Source organism: Dipodomys merriami, unplaced genomic scaffold (genome assembly GCF_024711535.1).
Source record: "Dipodomys merriami isolate MVZ:Mamm:240054 unplaced genomic scaffold, mDipMer1.0.p SCAF_71, whole genome shotgun sequence".
Taxonomy (NCBI): domain Eukaryota; kingdom Metazoa; phylum Chordata; class Mammalia; order Rodentia; family Heteromyidae; genus Dipodomys; species Dipodomys merriami.
Genome location: NW_027206302.1, coordinates 751,343 through 779,271, shown reverse-complemented (window position 1 = coordinate 779,271; position 27,929 = coordinate 751,343). Strand labels below are relative to the sequence as shown.

At 48.8% G+C, this 27,929-nt stretch overlaps 2 protein-coding genes and 1 long non-coding RNA gene across 3 annotated transcripts in view; 1 reads left to right on the top strand and 2 right to left on the bottom strand.

The window, feature by feature from the left end:
• Positions 1–615: 615 nt before the first annotated feature.
• Positions 616–5,228, bottom strand: LOC138818002 (uncharacterized). Its single transcript, XR_011368950.1, has 3 exons — positions 4,924–5,228; positions 3,553–3,665; positions 616–1,627 (listed from the first exon to the last, which is right to left on the bottom strand). It is a non-coding gene; the product is annotated as an uncharacterized lncRNA (long non-coding RNA).
• Positions 5,229–8,298: 3,070 nt separating this feature from the next.
• Fabp3 (fatty acid binding protein 3) lies at positions 8,299–16,707 on the top strand. Its single transcript, XM_070008787.1, has 4 exons — positions 8,299–8,453; positions 13,245–13,417; positions 15,115–15,216; positions 16,397–16,707. The coding sequence occupies exons 1-4, from the start codon at positions 8,381–8,383 to the stop codon at positions 16,448–16,450; spliced, it is 402 nt and encodes a 133-aa protein (XP_069864888.1). The 5' UTR covers positions 8,299–8,380; the 3' UTR covers positions 16,451–16,707.
• Positions 16,708–17,403: 696 nt separating this feature from the next.
• The window catches only part of Zcchc17 (zinc finger CCHC-type containing 17), a 38,055-nt gene continuing 27,529 nt past the window's right edge, over positions 17,404–27,929 (bottom strand). Inside the window, exon 8 of the mRNA XM_070008786.1 lies at positions 17,404–18,169. Coding sequence (XP_069864887.1) covers positions 18,008–18,169 — 162 coding nt within the window. The 3' untranslated portion in view covers positions 17,404–18,007. The remainder of the gene's footprint in view (positions 18,170–27,929) is intronic.

The following is a 27,929-nucleotide window of genomic DNA, read 5'->3' as shown; positions in this document are numbered from 1 at the left end:
CAATGACCAGTGAGTATTTTGGGCTAGGGCTGAGCATCACCTGCTCCCTTGGCCTCACTTGTAGGGCAAAGGGGAACCTGCCAGCCTGATGAAGGGCCAATTCTAAGACAGGACACCGGAAAAAATTGTCCTCTCTCTGCTCGGTCACCCTCTTCCCCACTTGGAAATTACTTTTGTGAGCCATGGATCATCAGTGCTTGAAGGATGAAGAGATTGGAAGCTTGACTCTCCCTCTCCTCCCCCATGGAGCTGGGACACTGAAGGGAAGAGCAAGGTCCAAGGTCACAATGTAGGAAGAAGTGCAGGAGGTAGACATTATAGGAAAAGGGCAGAATAGCAGTGAAGAGTTGGTCTGTTGAGTTCAGGTCCTGGCTTTCCTCTGAAATCTGGGAGAGGACTCACACACAGTTCCTGCATTGTTACCAGGATGTTGGGTCTTCATCCGTCCCACGAAAGACAGACAGGGTCCGAGGAAAGGTAAGTGCGGCGCTCGCCCATTCCCCAGCCTCCCTCAGCCCGGGAGACAATCAGACACAGCGGGGAGCCAAATCCAGCAGGTAGAAAACTCATTTATTATCAGAGAGCAACCCCTTTTAAAGACAAAAAGGGTGGGTGGCATGATAAGGGAGGAAGAGGAACCAATCACTGTCAAGGTCACACCCTATCATTCACCTGAGCCTTCACGGGCTGGTTAGGCACTGATCAGCAGGTCAATTGGGCTCTGCCCACTCTACTCTCTCCCAGCGCCATCTTGGCTGCCCATGTGCTCTATAGTAAATTAGGCTCTGCCCACTCAACCCCCTCTCAGCGCCATCTTTGCTGCCCATGTGCTCCACACCAGGATGGAGATGAAAGACAACCACCACTGAGTCTAGCACTGGCACAAGGCAAGGGATCCATAGATTTTAGCTAGCACAATGACACAATCTCTCCAGGGGCTCCAGTCCTTCTACAGGTGGACTTTTTCTGCTCACCTAGTATCCTTGTTTACTATGGAGTCCACACAGGCTGTTCCCCTAGACCTCCAGGCAAGCCCCTGACAATCACAGGTCCGCAGAAAAGCGGGAGCCAGGCTATGGCCTTGGCTCTCTACCTGCTTCCTGGAACTTGCCTGGCCCTGGATTCCCAAGGCCAACATCCACCCTCTGCCAGCTCTCCTCATTCCAGAACATACAGTGGTCACATTTCCTCACCAACTGGGTTCATCAAGCCTCCTGGAACTTCCTGGATCTTTCTAGAATCTTGGGCAGACTGTTCCTGAACAGAGTGCACTCTGAGGTATGACCATTGTGCCATTAAGGCCAGGAGAAGGGACAGAAAATTAGGGGATAGAGGCCAGGCCACAGGGAGGGTAGATACCAATCTGGAAAGCATACTACCCAATCTAATTAGAGATTATTTTAGATTTTGGCAGGGTAACTTCTTCATTTAAGGAGGAAACTGTAGTTTGAAGGGGGATGGGAGGAGGAAGCAGAGTCAACCCCAAGGCTGGGACTTTGTTTCATTACTTCGTAGGAATAGCCCTGTCTTCAAAGAAAGTTGTCTTTGAGATCCAGGCTACCAGGAACAACCAGAAGGGTGAGTCTTGTCTGGAGAACTCAGTCCCTTCTACATCCACCCATGGGTGCTGCAGGGAGAAAAGAGGACAGGAAGAAAGTTGAGAAGGAACAGAATTTTCAAGCAAAGAGAACACTGGAGTGGACCAGTGGCTCTCTTTGCTCTGGAGAAACTAATGTTAAGCAATTACCCAAACACTTGCCAGGCACCACGCATAGAAGAGGGCAACACAGGCCTGTTCAACCCTAGAGAGCCTCTGGTACTGACCTCCGAGAGACTCAGAGGTCAGTAGATTACATCAGAGCAGGGTCTGGGCCATGATGGGGGATACTGGGCTCCCCAGAGACTGGACAGTGAAGCTGAAAGCTTCATAGTGTTTAAAAGATGGTAGGGGCCAGGCACCGGTGGTTCAGGTTTGTAATCCTAGCTACTGAGGAGGCTGAGATCTGAGGATCTCAGTTCAAAGCTAGCTCAGGCAGATACATCTGTAAGACTCTTAATTCCAGGTAACCAGCAAAAAAAAACCCCAAAGTAGAAAAGTTGTTCAAGTGATAGACCACCAGCCTTGAGCAAAGAAAGCTAAGTGAAAGCACAAGGCCTTGAGTTCAAGCCCCAGTACTGGTACTAAATAAATAAAAACAAAGGAATAAACAAAGAAAGAAATAAAAGATAGTAGGGGCTAGGCAGAAAGAGCATTGGAGGCAAGCAGCGGAAGATGAGCCTGGTGGCCTGGCAAAAGGGAAGTGGGTGCAGGAGAAGCAGCAGGTGCTAGGGCACTGGGCCATGACATGAAACAGAACTTGTGCAAGAGAGATACAGCCAGGGAAAGAGGCTGGAAGAGAGATGACCTTTGCCCTGCATTCCCACCCATGTACACTGTCTCAGACTCTTGAGTCCTTGGGAGGCCAGCTAAGTACAGATCCTGATGGGTTAGTTTGTTTGTTTGTTTTACACATGGATAAACAGACCTAAAGAGATCAAGATGCACCAGAGGTCACTGGCTGGTATATAAGCAAGAGAGGCAGAACTAGAACTCAAGTCCAGAGCCCTTAAAGTTAGTGGAGCTAGTTCACTCACTCCTGACTCATTCATTTGAGATACTGAACTCTCTACCACCTTCCAGGCTTGCTTCTCAGAGCAGGATATTTGGTAATAGATTAGATCAATGAAACTGAGGAGAGCAGGCCAAGGAGTTTGGGCTCCCTTCGGTTAGTCACCGAGAGAGAAGGGTTGGTTTCTGGGAAGGAAGAGGACCCTTCTCCTTGGCTGCCACTGTTCCCGGGGCAGGGAAGGGCACTGCTCTGTTTCTGGGAGAGCGGTGGCCATAGGCAGCAGTTTCCCAGAAGTAAATTAGTGTTGAGTACACCTGTACCGGTTGCCCCCATTTGTCCTCTCGGACCCACAGTCTCCCAAACTCTTGGGAAACAGGGAAGCAGGTTTCTTACCACAGAAGGAACACTCTGCTGTGGCGGCAGTTCCCTTCTGCTGTGCTGTGCTGTGCTCTCCTGTCTCCTTTGGGTTACTACTGAGCCAAGCACAGTGCCTGGCCATAGGAGATGACCATTATAGTAGGCTGGACAGACTATTCTTTTTGTGTGTGTGTGTGTGTGTGTGAGGGGGAGGGGCCTTGAATTCAGGGCCTAGCCACTATCCTTAAGCTGTTATGCTGAAGGCTGGTGCCCTACTCCATGAGCCAGAGCTCCACTTCCGGTTTTTTGTTTTTGCTGATCCTGGGGCTTCAACTCAGGGCCTGGGCTCTGTTCCCAAGCCTCTCTGTGCTCAAGACTAGTGCTCTACCACTTGAGTCATAGCACCACTTCCGGCTTTTTCTGAGTAGTTTATTGAAAGTCTCATAGATTTTCCTCCTCTGGCTGGTTTTGAACTATAGTCCTCAAATCTCAGCCTCCTGAGTAGTTAGGATTATAGGCATGAGTCACCAGCTCCCTGCTGGACCAATTGTTGAAAGAGGAATAAGGAAGAGAGGATAACACTTACCTGTAATATCTGAAAGCAGCTCCATGGCCTCAGGAGAAGTTGGCCACAGACCCTATCTTATTGACTCAGGGTTTCACAGTGACTTGGTCATTTGACTGTCCTGGAAAGGAAGCCTGGAAGGGAGAAAGAGGAGGGAATTACCACTCACTAAATATTAGCTTATTAGTTATTCTCTTTTTCATTGATGCTGGGGATTGAACCCAGGACCTCATACATACTACCCAAGAGCTCATACCCCAACCCCATTTATTCTCTCCTGTAATCCTTAAGACAACTCTGAGAACCCTGTAATCCACTGAAGGGAAAGATGACTCAGAGGTCATAGCTAGTAAGTGTCAGGCCTGGGATGTAGAGTCAGGCCTCTTTCCCAACCGAACATGCTATGCACCAGGGGAGTGGTTCAGAAGCTGGGGACCTGCTGAGTCCATGGCCCCACTACCCATACTGGAGAAGAGAAAAACTCCCCGATGTAGGTATTAGGGATGTGATGAGGAGTATTATGGATGGTGGGGAGAGGGGTAAAATGAGGTCTCTGTGTTCCTAGTTCAGAAAAGCCCCACTCAGCTGCTTTGGCCTTTGCCTCTAGGCTCTCTCCCATGCTAGAAGCACATTTCTGATGGAGGCATCCAGATGGCAGGGAGGGCCCAGGAAACAGCTGAACATGCTGAGCAGACCTCCTTCTGCTCCCCTCTCCATGGCCCCATGCATCATCCGGTGGAGCTGCCCCATCTCATTGGCTCTCTCCTAGTTACTCATCTCTCTTCTTCTCCATCTTCCCAGCCCACAGTTTCCATGGAAACAGAACAGTGACATCCCCAAAGGGCCAGGGCTGGGGAAATGCTGCTCTTGACAAGCACTGGTGTTCTGCTGCTTGCCACATGTTTCAGGCTCATCTAGTTCTACCGAAGGCAAAAGGAGAGCAGGAAGAGAGACAAGGCGATCCTCCTCTCCCAGAGTAGTAATTGAGCAAGGAGGATGCATCCAGGGAGGCAGAGAAAAGTTCATACTTAGAAGGGAGGATGGAAACCATAAAGGAAGGAGTCAGCTTTGATGAGTGGATTAGAGTGGTCCCTGCAGCAGGGTAATTGGTCTGGGATGCCTCAAGACTCACATCTGCTGGTCGTGGCCACTCAGGCTTGCAATCCCAGTACTTGAAACAGGAGGATCTCAAGTCTGAGGCCAGCCTGGGGTACGTAACAGACACTTTCTCAAAAACAAAACAGACAATAATTGATGACATGACGGCAGTATGAGCAGCAGCGAGTATTTGAGCGAGCCATGCTCTGGACTTTAAGTGTATTCTTGCCCTTGCTCCCTAAACACCCCCATTTTCAAAGATGAGAGTGGCTTAAATCAAGACTCAGGCCATACCACTAGTATCCAGTGGAATCAGGACCGGAACACAGATCTTCAGGGTAGTACCTGCCAGTCTGTCCACAGCTTCCCACGCCTGCAATAGAAGGGCTATGTAGAGACACTCCTGAGTGCCTGGCCACTCAGTTGTCAGGAAAGGAGACCCTGTTCACACTCTAAAGGCTATGACCTTGAATTAGAAACTCTCCCCTCCATGGCATCTGCTCAGGTAGTGAGGTTATTGGGGCTCCATGCCCAGCCCTGAGGCCTGTCCCTGTAACTCTGGCAGAAATGAACTTCTCAATTCTGGCAACTGGACTATTCAAAGGAATCAAAGCCTTAGGTAGGGGTGTGTGAGACAGAGGACTCTTCCTCACTTGCCTTCTTCCAGGAACAGAGGAAGGGAGGCGTGCAGAACAAACAGAGGTCCAGGAAGGAAGGTTTGCCACACACATACTACAGGCATGTGGCAGAGCTGGCCTGGCACCAGCGCTGACTGCTCTGTATCTACCCTGGACACCTTCTGCTGGCTGATGTACAGTTCACACCACGCTCTCATGCTCAGGGCCTTCCTATGGTCAGGAGTTCATTTAAACTCCTCTTCCTCTGAGTCCCCAATTCAGAATGGGCTTCCCAGAATTGTCACACGAGGAATGTTCCCTGTCTAATGGGTACTTAGAAAATGCTTTTGCTGAAAAGCACAGACTCCTGACTTGGGCCCACAAGGTAAGTAAAGGCAGGAGAAAAACCTGGCATTCCTGCCCTCATTTCCTGTCTCCTTTGTCTTACAACTTTGGGTCAGACTCCTGCTTAGCTGTGTACATGCACATGTTACTATCAGCTAGCGGCACCTAACCCATCTCATCCCTTTAAAGGCAGAAGGCATACAGATCAGAATGACTGAGGCCTCTTCCTATCTGCTTTCACAGATCCCTAAGAGGTACCTGAAAGTCACCTTGGATTCCAGGAACAGAAGAGCTTTCAGACACATCACCTCATGATGAGGCCACCCCCAAACAAGGACAGTCATTGCATGGAACTGCACTGTCACCTCCAGCACTAGGGACTTCTTCCACCACCTTGCTGAACTAGAACTGAGATAGAGATCAACCAGTCCACAGTTTGACCAAGACTGCTGAATTATGCAGACCTCTCACCTCCTTCTCTGGGTGTTCCTCCATTTAAATCTAAAGTGCATGGCAGTACCCCCACGGTGAGCTAAAACACTTATTTTTCTGTCTTCCCCAAACTGTCATTTTGAGCCGGGTGCCAGTGGCTCCCGCCTGTAATCCTAGCTACTTAGGAGGCTGCGATCTGAGGGTTGCAGTTCAATGCCAACCTGGGAAACCACCAGAAAACTGGAAGTGGAGCTGTGGCTTAAAGTAGAGCACTAGCCTTGAACAAAGGAGCAAAAGGACAGTGCCCAGGCCCTGAGTTCAAGCCCCATGACTGGAAACAAACAAACAAAAAACTGTCATTTTGATTAAGCAATTTTCATTCATTTCTTTTCATTTCTTTTGTTTACTTTCTTTGTAGTGACATGCTGGGACCCCTGGAGGCTCTGGCATAGAACTCCAGTCACATCTGGAGGGGAGCTACTTGAGTGGGTATCCTGTTCCCTGTTGTCTCTCTCCATAGCAAGGTGGGCACGACACAGGTGCTTCATTTGCTTTGTCTACTTATTTACTTTGAGTCAGGATCTTACTCAGACAACCATCATCTCTCCCTCCATCCTTCCACCTTATAGTCTCCAGTGCTGAGTGCTTTGATGACCGCTGAATTAAGCCAGGTGTGGTACAGGTCTATGATCCCTGCACACATGAAATGCAGACGGAAGGATCTTTTCCTCATCCCTCCCTCCTTGCTGAATTGAACTTAGGGCATGAAAGGATCCATGAAAGGATCTGCTACACCCATGCCAGGAGACTATGCAGAGGTGGGCACAGGAGAAAGATTATTACAAGGTTTATTAGAGGCGCCATATGTCTCTGGAAGAAAAAGCACATGGAGGCCTCCACTATTTAGGTAGCAGCAGGGTCTGGGGATAGGAAGTGAGATAGAGGGGAAATCAGGTGGGTCTGGGAAGAGAGAGAAAGGGGCCAGCATGTCTGGGTGGAGCTGAGGATTAAAGGTGGGCACAATGTTTACAGGGCATCTTGTTTGCTAGGCAAGCACTCTACCACTTGAGCCCCACCCCCAGACCTGGGTGGCATGTTTGAGGATAGCCTGAGCTATACAGAGGAAAGTAGAGAAGAGAGGGGAGAGGGGAGAAGAGGGAGGGGAGGAGAGGGGAAAGAGGGGGGGAGGATGTAAAAGTGATGAATTAATGAATCGGCTTTTGTGCAACTTCCTATAAAAGGAACGCCTATAAGGTTGAAAGGAAAATACCCCAACACCTAGTTCATGGATTTTGTTTTAAAAGCTTCGTGTGGCCAGGTATAAAAGTCAAAGCAAGGTGAGCCTTAATGTTATTTAAAGTGTCAAACAATTGCACAGTAGACTAAGAAAGGGAGCAGTCTGTGCCGGCTGCGGACTTGCTGTCAGCGCCTGGAGGAACCATCTGAAGGTCCAGCATTTCCAGATGGCGAGGGAGAGGGGGAAAGACCTGAGCCCAGGGCTTGGAGAAGCGCGGGAATACCTGCGCAGGGGCGGGGGAGGGAGGAGGGGAGGGAGGAGGGGAGGGGGGAGGGAAGAGGGGAGGGAGGAGGGGAGGGGGGAGGGAAGAGGGGAGGGAGGAGGGGAGGGGGCACCAGCGGGAAACATTCCGCAGGGAGGGGCAAGCACGCGTGGGGCAGGCACGTGGGAAGGGTCACGCTTCCTCCCAGAGCAGGTGAGGACACGAGGGCGGCTCTCAGCCACCGCGGTGCCCGGTGCCCGGTGCCCGGTGCCCGGTGCCCGCGGCGGGCGGGAGCGGGCTGGGGCTTTGGAGACAGTGAACCCAGACTTGGTCTGGGATCCGGCTCACCTACTAAGCGTGACCTTGACAGTCCCCCCCCCCCCCAGCCTCGGGCTGTCCACGCGTCGTGAGGACAGCGGTGTCAGTGTCACCAGCATCCGGCAGTGCCCAGCACGGGTTTCCATTCTCCTCCAGCCCCGTCTCGGGGAGGCACGGCTCGAGGGAGGAAGCCGGCGGCCGGCGTGCGCCCGGCCGTGCCTCGAGCTTCCCTTGCGGAAGCCTGGGGAGGAGGCTGGTCCTGCCCGTGCGTGTGCACGCGCGCTGGCGCGGGGGGGCACCGGCGGGGCCGGGGCGCCTCCCCCCGCCCCCCGCCAGCCCCTCGGGGCAGCGCTCGCCCAGGGCTTCCTATTTCGGGAGCCCGGGGTGGGGGAGGAGGGGGTGGGGCGGGTGGGCCATGGTTCGTCACGTGATGGCAGGGCTATTTAAAGCCACCCGCTGTGGCCCGGAGCCGCTGGCCCAGGACTCCCTGCTCTCCATCCCACTCGCCCCCAGTGCCTTGTCAACGCAGCCCAGCTCACCATGGTGGACGCCTTCGTGGGCACCTGGAAGCTAACGGACAGCAAGAATTTTGATGAGTACCTCAAGTCTCTGGGTGAGCCGGCCAGCCGCGGGGCTCAGGGCGCGGGGCCGGGTGGTCGTGCGCCCCGCGCCCCCGCCTGCGGGCTCCGCGCCTGCTTCCTGCGTCCCGGGGCGGGCGCGTGGGAAGGACACCCACCCGGGCAGGGATGTGCGGGGAGGAGGCCGCTGTGCGCTGGTGCTGGGTGCCCCCGTGCTTTCTAGGAAGCGGGGTACAGGATCTGGACTGGGAGGAGGTTGATGGATCCAGCGCGCGAGCGCGCAGGAGGCTGGGGAAGAAAATTAACCGAGACACGGGTGGCCGGGAAATTGGGAGTGGGGATGGGGGTGGGGGCCCGCGGCTGAGTCTGGAAAGGGAATGGGGTAGACAGGGAGTGTGCTATCCCCCCAAACAGGAGGTTCAGTAAGAACAGGTGAATAGATTGTGGGTGAAGAGACCAGGGTTAGGGAAGGTGCCCTCCTTCTCACCACGCTGACCTTGTCTCCCCGCCCATTCCCTCCCCCCTCCCGTAAGTAACCAAGACTTACTGGCTGCCCAGGAGTCTAGTGATAGGGTGTGGCTAGATGCCCACCCCCACCCAGGCTTTTCCCTGCGGGCCTGTTCAGTGTAGAACAGCCACTGGACGTCTGGGGTGCAGCAGAGGTTCCCAGAGTAAAGCCTAGACCTGTTAAAGGGTCACTAGCCTAGGAGGAGGTAGAAAGCAGTGTGGTTGGTGTTGGCATGGAGAACAGTTTCTAAGAATCTTATAAGTAAAGGACCTTGGAGCTCTCATACCTGGACTATTGAACAGTAAAAGGCCCAAGGATGGAAAATTGTCATTAAAAAAAAAAATTCCAAGCCAGGTGACCATGGCTCACCCCTGTAATCCTAGCTATTCATGAGGCTGAGATCTGAGGATCGCAGTTCAAAGCCAGCCAGGGCAGGAAAGTCTGTGAGACTCTCCAATAAACCACCAGAAAACCGGAAGTGGTGCTGTGGTTCAAGTGGTAGAGCGCTCACCTTAAACTGAAGAGCTGAGGGACAGCACCCAGGCCTAGAGCTCAAGACCCATGACCAACTCCCCCCCACCCCCCAAAAAAAAAATCCCACAGCAGAACTAAGATGAAAACAGGATCTAGAGCTACAGCCCACAGCCCTTCGGGCTATACTGTAGGCCCCAGGAGAGGGAGGGGTGGTATGAATTGCTTACCCAGAGGCTGGCTGAGCTGCTCTCCTGGTTTGGGACAGGATGATGGCATCCTTTCCCTAACATTCCTGGCTGCACTGTCCTAGTTCACCAGCCCTGGAGAGTGAAGACTGGGCAGGACTGGTAGTCACTGTTGTGCTAGGTCGCAGGACTTCCTCCAAAGGAAACAGGCCTGGATCACAGAAGATAGGAAAAGTGTGTCTAAGGATCGGTCTCCCCTCCACTTCTGGTCCTATCCTGGACAAGGCTTAGTGTAGCTGTGGAGGCCCTAGCTCTCAGTGGAACCTACCTCATCCTGGGGCATGGTGCCCAGTGGTTCTAGGGAGGCAGCCATTTGGGGGGGGGCAATATTGGGGGGTTTGAACTCAGAGCCTTGCAAGGTGCTCTATTAATTAATCCAGGAGACTGAAATCTTTATTCTTCTAGCCTAGCTGGGATGAAAGGTATGTACCACCATACCTATTCTTTATTGGTTACTGCCTGGGCTGGCCTCAAACAAATGATCCCTTCTAGGATTTCACTGAGCAACAGTAAGGCAGCAATTCTTCCATTCTCCTTCTTCTTCTTGATGGTACTAGGGTTTGAACTTTTACCAGGATTTGTTTTGTGCCAGTACTGGGGCTTCAACTCAGGGTCTAGTCACTACCCTTTAGCTTTTCTATACAGGGCTGGCACTCTACCAATTTGAGCCACACAGTTCCACTTCCCACTTTCTGCTGGTTATTTGGAGGGTCTCATGAACTTTTCTCTCCAGGTAGGTTTCAAACCTCAGTCCTCAGATCTCAGCCCCTGGAGTAGCTAGGATTATAGGCATGAGCCATCAGTGCTAGGCTTATACTGGGATTTGAACTCAGGAACTTGTACTTGCTCAGCTAGTGCTGTCACTTCAGCCACACCTCCAGCCCAACTTTTGTGTTGGTTATTTTGTATATGTAGTGTCTCCGAGATCCAGGTTGGCCTCCTAACAAAGTTCTCCAGATCCCAGTCTCCTGAGTAGCTAAGATTACAAGAGTGAAATATTAGCACCCAGCTAGGGCAATTTTGTTGTTGTTGTTGTATTGGCAGTATCATGGTTTGAAATCAGAGACTCGACTGGCACTCTACTACTTGAGCCATGCCTCCAGCCATAAGACAACCATTCTTTTTTTTTTTTTTTTTTCTGGTTGTGGTTCTCGAACTCTGGGCCTGGGCACTGTCCTCAGCTCTTAGCTCAAGGCGAGCGCTCTACCACTTGAGCCACAGCGCCACTTCCAGTTTTCTGGTGGTTAATTGGAGATGAGACTCTCACAGACTTTCCTGCCCGGGTTGGCTTTGAACTGGGATCCTCAGATCTCAGCCTCCTGAGTAGCTAGGACTACAGGTGTGAGCCACCAGCACCCGGCTAAGACAACCATTTTTAAGAATTCCTAGGCAACTGCTAGGGAAACTGGACTGACAAGGTTTTGTTCTCAAAGAGAACACAGGTCAAACACCTGAGTCGTGGCAGCCATATCAGCCTTGTTACCTTATGCTGATCTAATATGGACTAGAGAATAGGTCTCCAGAAGCCCCACTATGTTTGCACAGCTTTTGTGTATCTATGCACTGTGGGGGTCTGAAGCCAGTATCGAGCATGCTAAGCACATGCTCTCCTATGTGCTTACTGAAAGTACATCTAGCCCAGAGCAGCTTAGGTTAGGAAGCCGAAATTCCAGCCAGCCAGCTTTCCTTACCACACAAATGGAAAGGTTAAGGCCCACTAAAGCGAAAAGCCCACACAGCTCTCAGTAAATAGCTTTGGCTTCATTCCTAATTGAAACCCACCTCTTTTAAGTCTAAATTCTGTCAGCCAGTTTGCTTAGTTTCTCTTAGGACAGCATAAGTGTTTTCTTCCTAAAATACTCCCACCTCGAAGTAGGCTCTAGGAAGACAGTTCCTGGTTCAGTGACAAAGCCCTGCTTTGTGCTAGACTATGTGGCTGGCGCAACTCACTCTGCTACATGAGGCAAAGCCAAGTCAAGGCTCCCAGCCGAAAGGCCGGTGGGCTGCATCAGCACTGGGGCAGTAGAAGCCCCTCTGGCCATAAACCCAGGTTTCTCAGCCTCTGCTAGAGGCCCAGCTTTACCAGAGGTCACAGACACATCTGGGGACCTTGGTGCTTGGACTGAATGCAGGCTGTGCAGAGCAAGACAGTAGGAATAGGTGGACACTGAAAATCTAGGTTAATTACTCCTATCTCAGACCAGACACCTTGCTTATTGAGCATCATTTGTAAACTGAATCATAAAGCCTACTCTCAGGGTTTGTCTCAGCACTAAGTGCAACACTATGGGGAGCGTATATAGTGCACCTTCCAGCAAGCACTGTGATTGGCACCTTCAGAGAGCTGACACGCCACTTCACATACTGGCCTCACCTCAGCCGAGGAATGGAGCTAAGCACACTGCTTAGCCTCGCTCCAGCCCACAGGTAGAACTGTCCAGGTGCCTGGTGCTCTGCCTCAGGTCATGGTGCGGCTGGGCAGTTAAAAGGGCTCTGGAGCCAAAAGAGCCCAGGGCTTCAGTCTTATTTGTAAGAGCTTATATCCAGCTCAGTATTTACATCTACAAAATGGAAATAAAATATCAACCCTTCAAGGGGACAGGAAGGTCTGAGCCAGGTAGCATATTTTGGAGTCTTACCATCCAAAGTAGTCAGTACCTTATTCTCATCTTTGCAATTTTACTAACTTGATGTGGCAGGCCTGTTTCCCATCTGTCTACTAGGCACACGGAGCTGTCCCTCAGCTCTTCAGCTCAAGGCTAGCACTCTACCACTTGAGCCACAGTGCCACTTCCAGCTTTTTTTTTTTTTTTGCTTATGTGGTGCTGAGGAATCGAACCCAGGGCCTCATGCATGCAAGGCAAGCACTCTACCACTGAGCCACCTTCCCAGCCCAATAAATACTTTTTTCCTGACAGCAGTTACTCTTGGAGGGAGACTGAATAAAATAGCCAAAGGCTCTGAGAGTGGAGCTGGATGCCCATACCTGTAACCCCAGCCACTCAGGAGGCAGAGACTGTGGGGAGGGAGGCTCAGGTTCAGATCAGCCTAGACAAAATGTAAGATTCCATCTCAACAAATAAGCTAGGTGAGGTAGTTCACTTCTATGATCCCAGCTATTGGGATGCAAAGGCAGGAGGATCAGAGTCTGAGGCTGACGGGAGAAAACTTAAGCCTGTATCTGAAAAATGACTAAAGCAAAAAAGTGTGGCTCAAGTAGCAGAGAGCCTGCCTAGCAAGCATGAGCCTCAACTTGAGTTCAAACTCCTGCCAAAAATAAATACTTTGTGTGTGTGTGGGGGGGGGGGGGGGGTCATGGGGCCTGAACTCTGGGCCTGGGCGCGGTCCCTCAGCTCTTCAGCTCAAGGCTAGCACTCTACCACTTGAGCCACAGTGCCACTTCCAGCTTTTCTTTGCTTATGTGGTGCTGAGGAATCGAACCCAGGGCTTCATGCATGCAAGGCAAGCGCTCTACCACTGAGCCACCTTCCCAGCCCAATAAATACTTGTTTCCTGACAGCAGTTACTCTTGGAGTTTTTGTACAGTGCCTCCCTGCCCAAGCTCCTATACTCCTAACCTTCCCTTTCCCCACCCTCAGGTGTGGGCTTTGCTACTAGGCAGGTGGCATGTATGACCAAACCTACCACAATCATTGAGAAGAATGGAGACATTATCACCATAAAGACTCACAGCACCTTCAAGAACCTGGAGGTCAGCTTTCAGCTGGAGGTGGAGTTTGACGAGACCACAGCTGATGACAGGAAGGTCAAGGTGAGTGAGGGGAATGAGGGGACAGGGAGGAAGAGGGTGCTGAGACCCTGAAGGGACTGACTGGCTGGCTGGCTGCTAGCTTCCTTGATGCTGAACACTGAGGGTTTAAGTAAAACAAGGTCACAAAGCTGCTCAGTGCCGGGGTGCCCCAGGGCCCTCTCCCTTTTTGGGAAGCCCTGCTGGCTGCTGCGGAGTGGGCAGCACCCGGAGCCAGGATGTTCTTCTAACCTCAGTGTCTCTGAGGCCCCAGCTGGGTGACCTTGTGCAAGGTACGCAGCCCTGGCTTGCTTTCCTCTTCCATAGATGGAGGAGTTATGTGGTCATGGCTGTGACCTCAAGTGCTTTAGGAACGATGCCCAGAAGCCAGGGCCCTTTCCTGAGAGAGGTCATCCAGGCCTCTGGCAACAAAGATGGCACCTGGCAACAAGAGGCTGAGCCCTACTCAGGTGCCTCCTCTTCTGCAAGCTGAAGCTCCCAGGTTTTGCCAGTGGTGAAGATAGGCAGAGCTATGCCCTAGAATGGGTATTCATGTGGTCCTGGGTATCTGCTCCCTTTCCCAGGGGTGGATGGGAGGCACATACCTCCAGTTTCAGCGGTCAGCCCATGGCGCCTGTCTTGGCAGCTTGCCTCAGGCATCCAGCACTGGGACTGGCAGGGGAGAGAAAACCAGGAGCCTTGCTTTGACAGGGCAGCCCTACAGCAGCATCCTCTACCCCATGACCCTGAAATTCAGCTCCTCACTGTTTCCTCTTCCTCTCAGTTGCCTCCAGAAACAGGGTAGGGGCTGGTCTGCTTACAAAGAAAGAAGAGCTATAGTCCAGCCTGGGATCACACAGCAGGTTGGCAGTAGAGCTGAGATAGTGCCCAGAGATGGTAGCTTCCCTAGGATGAAAGTGGCTGCCAACCACAGAGGGACAAGAACCCCAATAAAACACTATGGCCTTCTATTGGCCAATCTAATCTGAGTGGCAAAAACACAGGGGAATGAGAACCAGGGGTAAAGTGGTATACAGATAGGACAGCAAGAAATGAGTGACCCCAACATATTCACAACCTTCCCAGTCTCCTAGTGAACCCTGTTAAGTCAAGGCTCCTGAGACTGGCCTATCCCCCCTAAATTCCTAGAGGAGACCTGGGAGAGCTGCCAATGGGAACCAGCTGATGCATGCTGGCAGCTCCCAGAGGGCTAAGTGCTTTTGAGCCAGGGCTGAGGAACACTCCAAGGACACAGTTCTGAGACCTTGCCCGCTGAAGGGAGGACATGACCAGAAGTGGAAGTCCTTTAGAAGAATCTTCTAAGGAATTTAGACATTTGGAAGTGGTGCTATGGCTCAAGTGGTAGAGCACTTGTCTTGAGCTGAAGAGCTGAGGGATAGCACCCAGGCCCAGAGTTCAAGTCCCACAACCGGGATCATAGTACTTCTGGGTGGGGCGCTCTTGCTCTGCCATACTGCCTCTATGTATTCTCTATGTATTCCCTATCTTAGGCCCCTCCCCTTGTCAGTCAACTGTGGACCAGAGGCTGAGGGCAACCTGAACATCCAACTTTGGCTAGGATGGAGGCGGGCTGCCTGAGCTCTGCTCCTGGCACTGTCACTAGAGTTGGGGTCAGAGGTTGTCTTCTGTGGCCCTGAACCCACCCCGCCCCTCAATCCTGGCTTAAGATCACTGCTCACGCCTCAACCCTCTTTCCACAGTCCATTGTGAGGCTGGATGGAGGCAAACTTATCCATGTGCAGAAGTGGGATGGGCAAGAGACAACGCTTGTGCGGGAACTAAGGGACGGGAAACTCATCCTGGTAAGATGGGCAAGTTGGGAGCCTCTGCTGCTTAGTCACTACACTGCCCCTTCAGCAAAGCCTGTTCTACAAAGTCAAAGCCTCCCTGAAAGGGAGATGGGATAGGAGAGGCAGGGTCATGACTTTGGCGTCACAATGGGCTAAGATTCAAGCCTCACTTTTCGTGAGAGTGTAAAATGAGCAATCAATCACCAAAGCAACCTTTGCAAGCTGCAGAGAACTCTGGAAGAGATCGTGTGTTCATAGCAGAAAGCATCAGGGAGGTGGGAGGAACAGAGGTGACCCACAGCCTTAATTTCTCCCTCCTGTTGCTGCCTCACCCCCTCCAGGCAGAAAGCAGGGCTCTCTAGAAGCAGCTCCCTCTTCCCATCCCAGCATCCCTACATGATCACGTGCAGGGCAGGCTGGTGATCCAGGAAGGCACTGACTGGCAGGAGCCCCTCTCTATCCCAGGCCCACCTCTCAGTGTGTGGTTGATGTCGGGGACCACAAATCTGTTTGGAGACTGTACTTGGACCCAGGAGCAACCACTTGGTGGGCCTCTGCACTGCTGACATCCTTGGGTCAGCAGAATGTGCTGATTGCCTTCTGGCACCCATATGAAGCTGGGGTCCTCAAAGCGTTGGGAGTGAGGGGTCCAGCTTTGTGAGGATATAAAATACAGGACCAAATACTCGTTGGTCACTCTACAGTGAGATCATGCACTTGGCTCTATATGCCAGACTGAAATGAGGGCTCAGGGCCTGGGTCCTGATACTGCCCCGAGTTTAGGGGAAGGGAGAGTTGGCACCTTACTTAGCACAGTTGCTTCTCAAGTGTCTCTGACTCTTTCTTTTGTGAGGCTGAACCTGCTAGGAGGGTTCTCTACCATTGAGCCAAGTCTCCAACCCTCTTTGGACACTTCCTTCATCTCTGTGTACTATATGCCAGGCACTATCTTCCATGCTAAGCTTGAAGGAAGCTGAATGGTAGAAGAAGAGGAATGCCTCTTTCTAGGTTCATTTTCCACACCTCTAAAACAGGATTATGATGCATATTTTTAAAAGACTTACATCAGAACAAACACATATGTCAGGTGCCTTGCACACAGCAGGACCTCAGGTGATGATCACTGGATAAGGGGAGAGGGGATGCAAGGCCCTCCTTGCTCCTCCCCATCTGATTCTGTCTTTCCTTCCAGACACTCACCCATGGCAGTGCAGTGAGCGTTCGAACCTACGAGAAGGAGGCGTGACCTGCCCACACCATCATGGACTGCCCCACTGCCAACTGGCTCAGCACCACATTGCCTCATATTTTTCCTCTGGCATTTTATATAAATCTACTTTGGTTGGGGAATTCTTTGGGGTCAAGTGGTACCAGTCTAGATCGAGTTCCTCCTCCCACTGTGTATGTGGTTTTTTTGTTTTCTAAATGATATCCAAAGTACCAAAGGGTACTCTGAGGTCAATAAAGCAGAACGAAGGCCACCCCAGCACCATTTGCTGTTCATGACATGGCTCTGAGAATCATTTCCCCTGTGTGGCTGGCTGCCTGAAGGCTCTCTGGAAGAAGCCCTGGATGAGAAGCTGAAATGGACTAATGTCTCAGGGCCAGCAAGTCAGACTGTCTTACACATTCAATAATGGAATAGCTCCACCTAGATGTCATCTTAAATGAGCTAGTTCCCTCAGTGCTGCAGCTTCCCCAAGCTGGTTCTGTTCTAATAACCTTGGGTCCAGCTCTCTAGGGACACAGGATCCAGGCTTGTGCCACTCTGGTGGGAGATCATTACTGCCTAAGAACCAATACCCGAGGTTCCAAACTTCCTTGTTCTCTAAAGGACTCTGGGGAAAAGGTCATCTGATTGGTAAAGAAGATTCTGGGGTAAAAAGTCATCTGATCAGTGTTGAAGGAAGGGCTTAAAAGTGAGCTCCCAAGAAGGCAGTGACCTGCTAGCTCCTCTCCTCTGTACTTCAGCTGGGACCTTCTCCAAGGACTTAGGTAACATACCAAATGCTATTCTGTCAGCTAGTGCACATTCAATGACTTTTAAGTCAGTTAAGTTACTCAGGGACAAGGATAATAAGAATAAGGGCTTTTGGCAAATTTAAAACCAAACACTTCCATTTAGTGCCAGGAATTTAAGCAGAGGCCTGAAGTACAATTAGATTCAAATAGTAATAAATAGAAAATAGAGCAATGATCTTGACTTCCGATGTCTGGTTTAGTGGTCTGCTGGAATGTCATACACAAGATAAGTCACACTGCAAATGACTGTTTTCTGGTTGTCACTTCTAGCTCAGGGGAACCATGTTGAGGGAATGGAAAGAGTGAATGCCACTCCTTCCCGTGTTCTCCCACCTGCTGCCGGCCTCCTGCCTCCTGCTCCCACCCTGGATGAGGCAGCAGAGACTACCTACAAACTGGCCAATACAGACCAACAGGAAGGGGGCCATCACATCCCCAGCAACAGCCAGGCTCACCTCTATAGCACTGCCTGTGGCTCAAGACTGGACTGCAAAGGAAGCCAGCTCTGGCAGTGGCAGCTGTGTGAAAGAAGCTAGGTGAATGAGTGGGTGGGCTGCAGGGGTCACTTGCAAAGGAATCAGGAACAATAGAAAACTCAATTCAGGCAGCTGCTTTTGGCCTCTAGCTCCCAAATCTGCCTGCTGCATGAAGAAGCCATTTCTGGGAGAAAAGTCAATGGGGTGGGAGGCCACCTTCTCACTACTGAGTCTTTCCAGGAACCAGCGCTTCAAGCACAGAGCTCCTGGCCCTCATTCTCCCCTCACCCCCACTTGTTCTCTGCTCACTCCTTGTGCTTCTTCTTGTGCTTCTTCTTCTTCTTCTTCTTCCTTGATGCCTTGCTGTCTTTTGAGGCATGCCTTGCCCTCTTGCCAGTATCACTGTCCGAGTCTGAGTTATCAGAGTCAGATGACTTCCTGTCTCGATGCTTCTTTTTCTTCTTTTCCTGAAAAGAAAGTTAAAAAATTCAACAGTGTGCCTAATTACCTGCTTTAAAAAATACAGCAGGAGGCTGGGAATGTGGCTCAGTGGTAGAGTGTTCATCTAGCATGTGTGAAATCCTGGGTTTGATTCCTAAGTACCACATAAACAGAAAAGGCCAGAAGTGGCACTGTGGCTCAAGTGGTTGAGTGCTAGCCTTGAGCCCAGAAAGGCTGAGGGACAGAGCCCAGGCCCTGAGTTCAAGCTCCAAGACTGGCAAGAACAAAAACAATTACAGCAGGATCTGGGCACTGGTGGCTCACAACTGTAATCCTAGCTACTCAGGGGGCTGAGATCTGAGGATCATGGTTAGAAGCCAGCCCGGGCAGAAGTCCCTTTGAGACTATCTCCAATTAACCACTTAAAAACCGGAAGTGGCATTGTGGCTCAAAGTGGTAGAGCCCTAGCCTTGAGCAAAAGAGTTCAGGGACAGCACCTAGGCCCTGAGTTCAAGCCCCACAACTGAAAAAAATATAGCAGGTAATCAGTAGGAGACTAAATAAATTAGAGAATTAAAAACAAGTAAACCTTTAAGTACTGACAGCTAAAACAAGTAAAAGAGCCTAGACCATGTTTGATGGATTCTAGGACACTAAAGCCATGCTGAGGGAATTCCAGTGTACATAAAAAACACGCACGTGTGTGTGTGTGTGTGTGTGTGTGTGTGTGTGTGTGTGTGTGTATACATATATATACATATACATATATACACACATATATGCATGCATAATATATATACATATATATATGCATGCATAATGGGGATTATGTATATATTTCTATTGCTGTATTATCTTTCGAGACAGGGACTCACTATGTAGCCCAGGCTGGTCTGAAACTCATAATCTTCCTGCTTCTGTCTCCTGAGTGCTTGAATTACAGGCTTGTGTGTCACTATGCCCAGTATACTTGCATATATTTAATACATTGGAAAGGACACAATTAACGGGTATCAAGTGTTATCTTGGAAACAAGAATGGTAGAGAAGGAGAGAAGTTTTTAACATTTTACTTCATATAACTCTGTCCAATTTGGGCTGGGAATGTGCCTTAGTGGTACAGTGCTTGCCTAACATGCATGAAGCCCTGGGTTAGATTCTTCAGTACCACATAATCAGAAAAACCTGGAAGCAGCACTGTGGCTCAAGTGATATGGTGCTAGCCTTGAGCAAAAGCAGCTCAGAGACAGTGCCCAGACCACTGAGTTCAGGCCCCAAGACTGACAAAACAAAAACAAACAAAATCTGTCCAATTTGACTTCCCTTTCCGCCCCCCCCCCCCCAAAGAAACAGCATCTATCTACTGCTTTAGCTTCTGAAAGTGAAAAATATTAAAGCTTTCAGAAAAGGTCCCTACAGGTTATCCAGTCTCTATCTAAAGACAGTGACTCAGAACAGTTGGATGCTGGTGGGTCATACATATTATCCTAGCTATTCAGGAGGCTGTGATCTGAGGATTACAGTTCGATGCCATCAGGGCAAGAAAATCTGATCTGTGAGTCTTATCTCCAGTTAACCAGCAAAAAACAGCTGTAAGTGATAGAGCCCCAGCCTTAAGCAAAATAGTAAGATTGAGAAGCCCCAAGTTTGAGCATCAGAATACACACACACACACAGCACAAGATGAAAGCAGATTTCCACTGGAGCATGGCTCAATGGGTAGAGCACTTGCCTATCAAGCTTGAGGCTATGGGTCCAATCACCAATTCTTGGGGACAAAAGAATGAAAAAGATTTAGGATTTATAACTCCCAGTCTGGCAGTCATACCATCAACTACTCTTGAATATTTATCATCTCTAACATTCACAACATCACAAAAGTATACTGATAAAGAAAAAAGCTTGGAGCCAGGCGCTGGTGACTCATACCTAGCTACTCAGGAGGATCATGGTTCCATGCCAGCCCGGACAGGAAAAGCTGTGAGACTCTTTTTGTTTCTTTTTTTGTTTGTTTTTTTTTTTTTTGGGTCCGGTCGTGGGGCCTGAACTCTGGGCCTGGGTGCTGTCCCTCAGCTCTTCAGCTCAAGGCTAGCGCTCTACCACTGGAGCCACAGCACCACTTCCGGCTTTTTTCTTTTTGCTTATGTGGTGCTGAGGAATCAAACCCAGGGCCTCATGCATGCAAGGCAAGCACTCTACCACTGAGCCACCTTCCCAGCCTCTAAGGCTGTGAGACTCTTATCTCCAATTAACCACCAGAAAACTGGCAGTGGCGCTATGGCTCAAGTGGTAGAGTGCCCACATTGAGCTGAAGAGCTCAGGGATAGCACAAAGGCCCTGAGTTCAAGCACCCCCCACCCCCAAAAAAAGAACAAAGCTTAGGCCAGGAGTGGTGACACACGTGTATAATCTCAGCACTAGGGAGGCAGAGACAGAAAATCCCAAGCTTGAGGCCATTGAGGACTACATGGTGAGCTCCAAGTCAGTCAGTGCCACATAGTGACACCCTGTCTCAAAAACAAAAACAAAACAAAAAGAACAAATTTAAGAACTTTCTAAAAACTAGACCCCCAAATACCATGCTGCCAGAGTAACAGAACAGCCTACAGAAACATAGGAGGCAGGTTCCCGTGACACTGTCAAGGCAGTTTTTAAGCACTTTCCTTGAATTTCAAATATCTGTATTGCCTCAGTAAGGTTTCTGAATGAGGAAGAATAGAGGGAAGAGAAAAGGAAAGAACAAAGCACAATGCTACTGCTCTTCCTATAGGTTTCCAACTGGGAGCTGGCTGTCAGAAGGCAGCAGTGACAGGGTAGAAAGAACAGCTGTTAGACAGCCCTCCATCTGCTTGTTCTTATGACTGTAACCTTGGCCAACCACCCCACCCCACTGAGTCCCAGCCTCCTCAAATAAAAACCAGATAAAAATAGCACCTATGTCACATGGCTGTGATTTAATGACATAGTATTTATGGTCTGCAGAGGGTGAAGTTGCTTGCCCCAGATCTGCCTCTCTGATCTGGGGCAAGCTGCTTCCAACTGCTGCATGGGATCTGAATGTAGATAATGTGAATGGACCCTGGCACTGGTGGCTCACACCTGTAATCCTAGCTACCCAGGAAGTTGAGATCTGAGGATTATGGTAAGCCAGCCCAGGCAGCAAAGTCCATAAAAACTCATCTCCAACTAGCCATCAAAAAACCGGAAGTCAGCCAGGCACTAGTGGCTAACCCTAGTTGCTACTCAGGAGGCTAGATCTGAGAATCTATTTGAAGCCTACCTGGGTAAGAAAGTCTGTGACACTCTGATCTTCCATTAAACACCAGAAGGCCAGAAGTGGAATTGTGGGCTCAATGTGGTAGAGCACTAGCCTTGAACAAAAAAGCTCAGGGACAGCGCCCAGGCCCTGAGTTCAAGCTCCACAATCGACTGACAAAAACCCCCCAAAAGTGGAAGTGAAGGTGTGGCTCAAGTGACAGAGTGCTAACCTTGAGCAAAAAGCAGCTCAGGGACAGCATGCAGGTCCTGAATTCATGTCCTAGTACTAGTGCGCACACACATGCACATACACATGTACACACACACACACACACACACACACACACACACACACACACACACACACACACACACACACACACACACACACACACACACACACACACACACACACACACAGATGTGAATGGAAATCTTCGGAGTTATTCTATATAGTACAAGGCTTCTCTTCCCAGAGAGAGATGTAAGGTGGTCAGAACAATAATCTTGCAATAAGATAAAATTAAACTCAAATTCAAGCTCTGCTACTTAACTTTCTATGTGACTTGGAAGAAAATATTTCACTTTTTTTTGCTGGTACTAGGGTTTGAATTTCGGGGCTTGGATATTTCACACAAGGCTAGCACTCTACCCCTTGAGCCAAAGGTCTACTTCTGGCTTTTTTTTTTTTGCGGGGGAGGGGGGGTTGGGAAGGGGGAAGGGGTGGCAATAAGAGTCTCACAGAGTCTTTCTTGCCTGAGCTGGCTTTGAACTGTAATCCTCAGATCTCAGCCTCCTGAGTAGCTAGGATTATAGGTGTGAGCCATTGGCACTTGGCTAGGGATTTAACATTTTTGAAGCTCACTTTTCAGTAAAAGGGAAATTTTTACAAGAACATACTTCAGAGGGTATTGTGGGAATTCAGTGGGTCCTAACTGTAGTGGCTGATATTTTACAGACACTCAGTGGGAGATAGCTATGGTAGGTTTTGTGTGTTTTTCCTGGTGCCAGGGATTGAGCCCAGGGCTCTGAGCATGCTCAGCAAGCACTCTACCATGAAGCTACACCCTCAGCCCACAAGAAGTATTTTTCTCTTATTTCAGAGAACTCCCAGGATGCTCTTACAAGTGTGGCTAAATAGCTACAGCAGATGAACCTAAATTTTAAATTTTAAGTTTAAACCAAAATCCTTTCTTGGCATCTCCAATGGGACAGAGATTGAGTGGGAACAAAGTAACTATGGCCAGGAGCTGAGAGCAGGGAAACACATGGCCCAGCCTGAGGCATAGTACATCTCTCTATGGCAAGGCTATGGGATATATCCCCCATCAGGGGATATTTTGGGCTTGGGAGCTTTACTAGGCTCTGCTCTTTTACATAGGGCAGGGTCCTAGGAAAGTAAATAAGCAAATGGATAGCCAGGTACCGATTCCCTCCAAGCCTAGCCTAGCCTGAGTAAGAAATAGGAAGAATAATGCTGCCTTACATCTAAGAAACACATCACAGTTTCTCAATAATTTGTTGGGGAAAGTAACAGGCTTGGATGGGGATTGCGGGGTACAGAGGGAGTGTGTGAATGAGGATGAATATGGTCAGTAAGAGGGGAAATGAGATTGGAAGAGTGATGGAGGGAGTGAGGTTGATTAGGATACATTGTATACATGTATGGAAATATCACAATGAAACCCCTTTGTACAACTAATGAATACTAATTTAAAAAGACAATCTGTCAAAACCAAAATTCATTATTTTTGCTGAGATGGATTCTCACTAGATAGCCCAGAGTGACCCTAAAACTGGCAATTCTCCTGTCTCACATTCCCAAGTACCTGAGATTATAGATATGTACCCCTGTACCAGCTAAAATTCGCTGATTATTATTCCCAGATTTCAGATGGAAGCCTGTAACTCAGAGAAAAAAAGCAAGTTGAGAAAGGCTAAGAATGCCATGTTTCCTGAGTTTGGCACTTTTTCAACTTTGCTCTCAAACATGCTGGCTCAGGAGAAGAACAAAATGCTAGAGAATCCTGGTGCACTAGGGCGTGGACTCTGGCAACTGAGGACTGAAAAGAGGCCTTCTAACTAACACTCAGTTTGGACGCAAAAGTCCTCATGCAATCTGAAGGAACACAACTCACACTCAAGCAGGTGGCAGCATGTGTGCTGGGTCTAGCTCTGAGTTAGAACACATAAGAACAGTTACTTCAGAAAGTCAACAGGAAAGTTGGGAGTTGTGTAGGGAAGGCAGAGTCATTAGTTTCTGATCCCTAGACTACATTCAAGTAGGAAAAGGAAAAAGATAAAGGGCAAAAAAAAAAAAAAAAGACCCAGGGTGTGAACCTAAGATAAATGAAGGGAGGCACTGAAAAGAAGCTTGAATGTTTCTAAGACTCTAGAAAAAGCAGATATCCTTTGCTAGAGCATGCTTTCCAGGGCTCTGAAACAGATTCTCAATAGCCAAATGCAAGGGAAAAACAAAAGTAAAAGCAAAACTTGAGAAGAGAGAATTACAGCGATATGCAACTAATTCAGTGTTTAGTAATCCAGATGTGGGGCTGGGGCTGTGCACATGTATCTCACCTAACTTTCATCAATAAATGGACAAACTTTTTAGTAAAGAAAGTTGATTTCAAAGAGGGTGACTAAGATGAAGTGACTTGCCCATGTGGTAGGACCTAGTTCAACTCTGGCTAGGACCCAAAGCAGATGTTCTTTTAGCCTGACAATGCCATGTTAACACCTAAATCCTTTGGAACTGATTTAGAGAGAAGTCAAGCAAATGCTGGTTCTTAGGAAATGACTGTCAAGAGATGATTTGATTCTTAAACTGATTTTATAGAATAAACTTTTGGGAAGTAGTAAAGAAGACAAATCCTGGCTAGAAATTGCCTATAAGGTACCAGTTTATTTCCTTGGAAAGGAAAAAGCAGAAGAAAAAGGTCTATCAATCAACGATTTAGAACCTAGGAAGCACATTAGAGAGCCACAGTTATATATAGTGTTGCTTAGGCCATCAGGAAAACAAATTTCTTTTTGTGCCAGTACTGGGGCTTTAACATAGGGCCCTGAGCTTTCTCTTGGATTTTTCTTCTCAAGATGGTGCTCTATCACTTGAACCACGCCTATACTTCTGGTATTTTGCTGGTTAATTGTAGATAAGCGTCTCATGGACTTTTCTGCTTAGGCAGGCTGTGAACCTCAATTCTCAGATCTCAGCTGCCTGAGTAGCTAGTAACAACATGTATGCTAACCATGTTTCCAATGAGCTTCATCTTGAAGCCTACAACAATTGTAATCCAACTAGTAAGTTACAAGTTGATACACACAAAGATTTTTTTTTTTTTTGGTTGGTTGTGGGGCTTGAACTCTGGGCTTGGACGTTTTCCCTGTGCTCTTCAGCTCAAGGTAAGTGCTCTACCACTTGAGCCACAGTGCCACTTCCGGTTTTCTAGAGGTTTATTGGAGATAAGAGTCTCATGGAGTTTCCTGCCCGGGCTGGCTTTGAACCATGATCCTCAGATCTCAGCCTCCTGAGTAGTTAGGATTATAGGTGTGAGCCACCAGCACCCAGCTAACACAAAGATACTTTAAAAATAAGGCATATGCTTCTGTAGGCCCCAACCAAAAGCCAGTAGCAGGCCAGTGCATCCCTTTCCCAGGGTTTGCTAGAACAGACACTTAGGCAACTTAGGTCCTTTGTAATGTTGGGCACAAACAAGCCCTTCCCTATGTATGCATTTTATTTTTTTATTTTTTGGATCCGGTCGTGGGGCCTGAACTCTGGGCCTGGGCGCTGTCCCTCAGCTCTTCAGCTCAAGGCTAGCACTCTACCACTTGAATCACAGCGCCACTTCCGGCTTTTTTCTTTTTGCTTATGTGGTGCTGAGGAATCAAACCCAGGGCCTCATGCATGCAAGTTAAGCGCTCTACCACTGAGCCACCTTCCCAGCCCCTGCATTTTATTTTTTGCCTTTAGTATGCACTTTAGCCTATAAAGCCAATTAATAAAAACAATGGTTGAGGAAAATAAAAAGGCATAAAACCATTCATATACTAACAAAGGGCAATGGAGATTTGGATATGGGTTGACTAAGCAGACTATTAAAAGCCTCATACCTAGCAGATCCTTAACAACTGTTTGGTGAAATGAAATACAGGTTCAAAGTGGCTCCAGTTAACCAGCAAAACAGGTGGACTGAAGGTATAACTCAAATGGTACAGTAACTGCCTAGCAAGCACTGGGCCTGAGTTCAAAATCCTAGTAGCAAGACAGATGGAAGGGAGGGAGGGAGGGAAAGAGAGAGGGTGGGAGAGAAGGAGGGAGGGAAAGAGGGAGGAAGGAAGGGAGGGAGGGAAGGAAGGAGGGAGGGAAGGAAAAATCTGAAAAGACATAGTGTGGAATGCATAATCCCAGTACTCAGAAAGTGGAGGCTGTAAGAGCCCCTATCTAGGAGCTACTACCTCTAGGAGAGTCAAAGTTCAAAGCCAGCATATATTTTGGCAGGGAAGCTGAGGCCCCAGGAGGGTCAGAAGGAGAGTTAGCTGGGCTATATAGTGAAACCTCATCTGAAAGTAAATAAATAAATGATGATTTTAAAAATATCTGAAAAAAAAAAAAAGAACCAACTGTAGGGGTTAGAGGTGTGGCTCAGTTTGAAAGAGCACTAGTGGCAGGTACTAATTTCTAGTCCTATAGACCTAAAAAAAGAAAAAAAGAGAAAAAAGAAAAAATATCTGATGTCCAGACTTAGATTCTATAAGCAAATATGTATTTTTTTAAACTTCTAAGGCTAAGCCGGGCGCCATGGCTCACACCTGTAATCCTAGATATTCAGGAGGCTGAGATCTGAGGATCACAGTTCAAAGCCAGTCCAGGCAGGAAAGTCCATGAGACTCTTATCTCTAATAAACCACTAGAAAACCGAAAGTGGTGCTGTGGCTCAAGTGGTAGAGTGCTTGCCCTGAGCTGAAGAGCTGAAGGATAGTGCCCAAGCCCCATGGCCGACAAAAAAAAGGAAAAGAAAAAGAAAAGTCCGTGAGACTCTTATCTCCAAGTAACCACCAGAAAACTGGAAGTGGCACTGTGGTTCAAGTGACAGAGCACTAGCCTTGAGCTGAAAGAGCTGAGGGACAGCACCCAGGCCCAGAGTTCAAGCCCCACCATGACAAAAAACAAACAATGAAACAAAAAATAGCTCCTAAGGCTAGCCAAGTGCTGGTAGCTCACACCTGTAATCCTAGCTAGTCAGGAAGCTGAGCTCTGAGGATTGCAGTTCAAAGCCAGCCCAGGCAGGAAACTCCATGAGACCCTTATCTCCAATGAACTACTCAGAAAAGGCCAGAAGTAGTGCTGTGGCTCAAGTGATAGATTGATAGCCTTGAGCACAGAGACTCAGGGACAGCGCCCAGGCCCTGAGTTCAAGCCCCAGGGCTGGGAAGGTGGCTCAGTGATAGAGTGCTTGCCTTGCACGCATGAGGTCCTGGGTTTCAGTCTTCAGAATCACATAAGCAGAAAAAGCCAGAAGTGGCGCTGTGGCTTAAGTGGTAGAGCACTCGCCTTGAGCTGAAGAGCTGAGGGACAGTAACCAGCCCCAGAGTTCAGGCCCCATGATTGACTAAAAAACAAACAAACAAAAAAACAGGGCTGGGAATGTAGCTTAGTGGTAGAGTGCTTGCCTAGCATGCATGAAGCCCTGGGTTTGATTCCTCAGTACCACATAAACACAAAAAGCCAGAAGTGGTGCTGTGGCTCAAGTGGTAGAAGTGCTAGCCTTGAGCAAAAGAAGCTCAGGGACAATGCTCAGGCTGAGTTCAAGCCCCAGGACTGGCACACACACACAAAGAAAAAAAAATACCAACACCAAACAAAACCAAAAACTCCTAAGGTTAATTCAATAGTCTGAATTTAAGAGATGTGAGAAGACAAACTGTACAAATGTAGTGAGAGTAACAAAATTTAGAAATATGCTCCTTTCTGGACCTGGTGGAACATGCAGGTAATTCTCCAGCACTCAGGATACTGATGTGGGAGCATCGAGAGTTTGAGGCCGCCCTCAGACACTCTGTGAGTTTCAAGCCTGTGTAGTATACACACACAGGACCTGGTGGTTTAGTGAATGTGAAATGTAAAGCAGAGAAAAGTAAATAATGTATCAACTGCTTTCTTGGGCAATCAAAGATATAGTTGCCACTAAAACATATAATATAAAACAGAAGGGTAGAAACAAGAGTTGTGGTTGTGGTGATGATGATATGATGTGGTATGTGTATATTTGGGAGAAAAAAAGATTGTGGTGATCATGACAGTATTTAATTAGGAACTTACTTATCAAGTGTTCTCTACTTATTTTGAGGAGCTGAGCATCCGTCTGCAAGTCACTGTCATCAAAGAACAAGGCAAGGCAACAGTGGCTCATGTCTGTAACCCTAGCTACTCAGGAGGCGGAGATGTGACAATCCTGGTTCAAAGCCAGCTTGGGTAAGAAAGTTCACGAGACTCTTATCTCCAAATAACCACCAGAAATCTGGA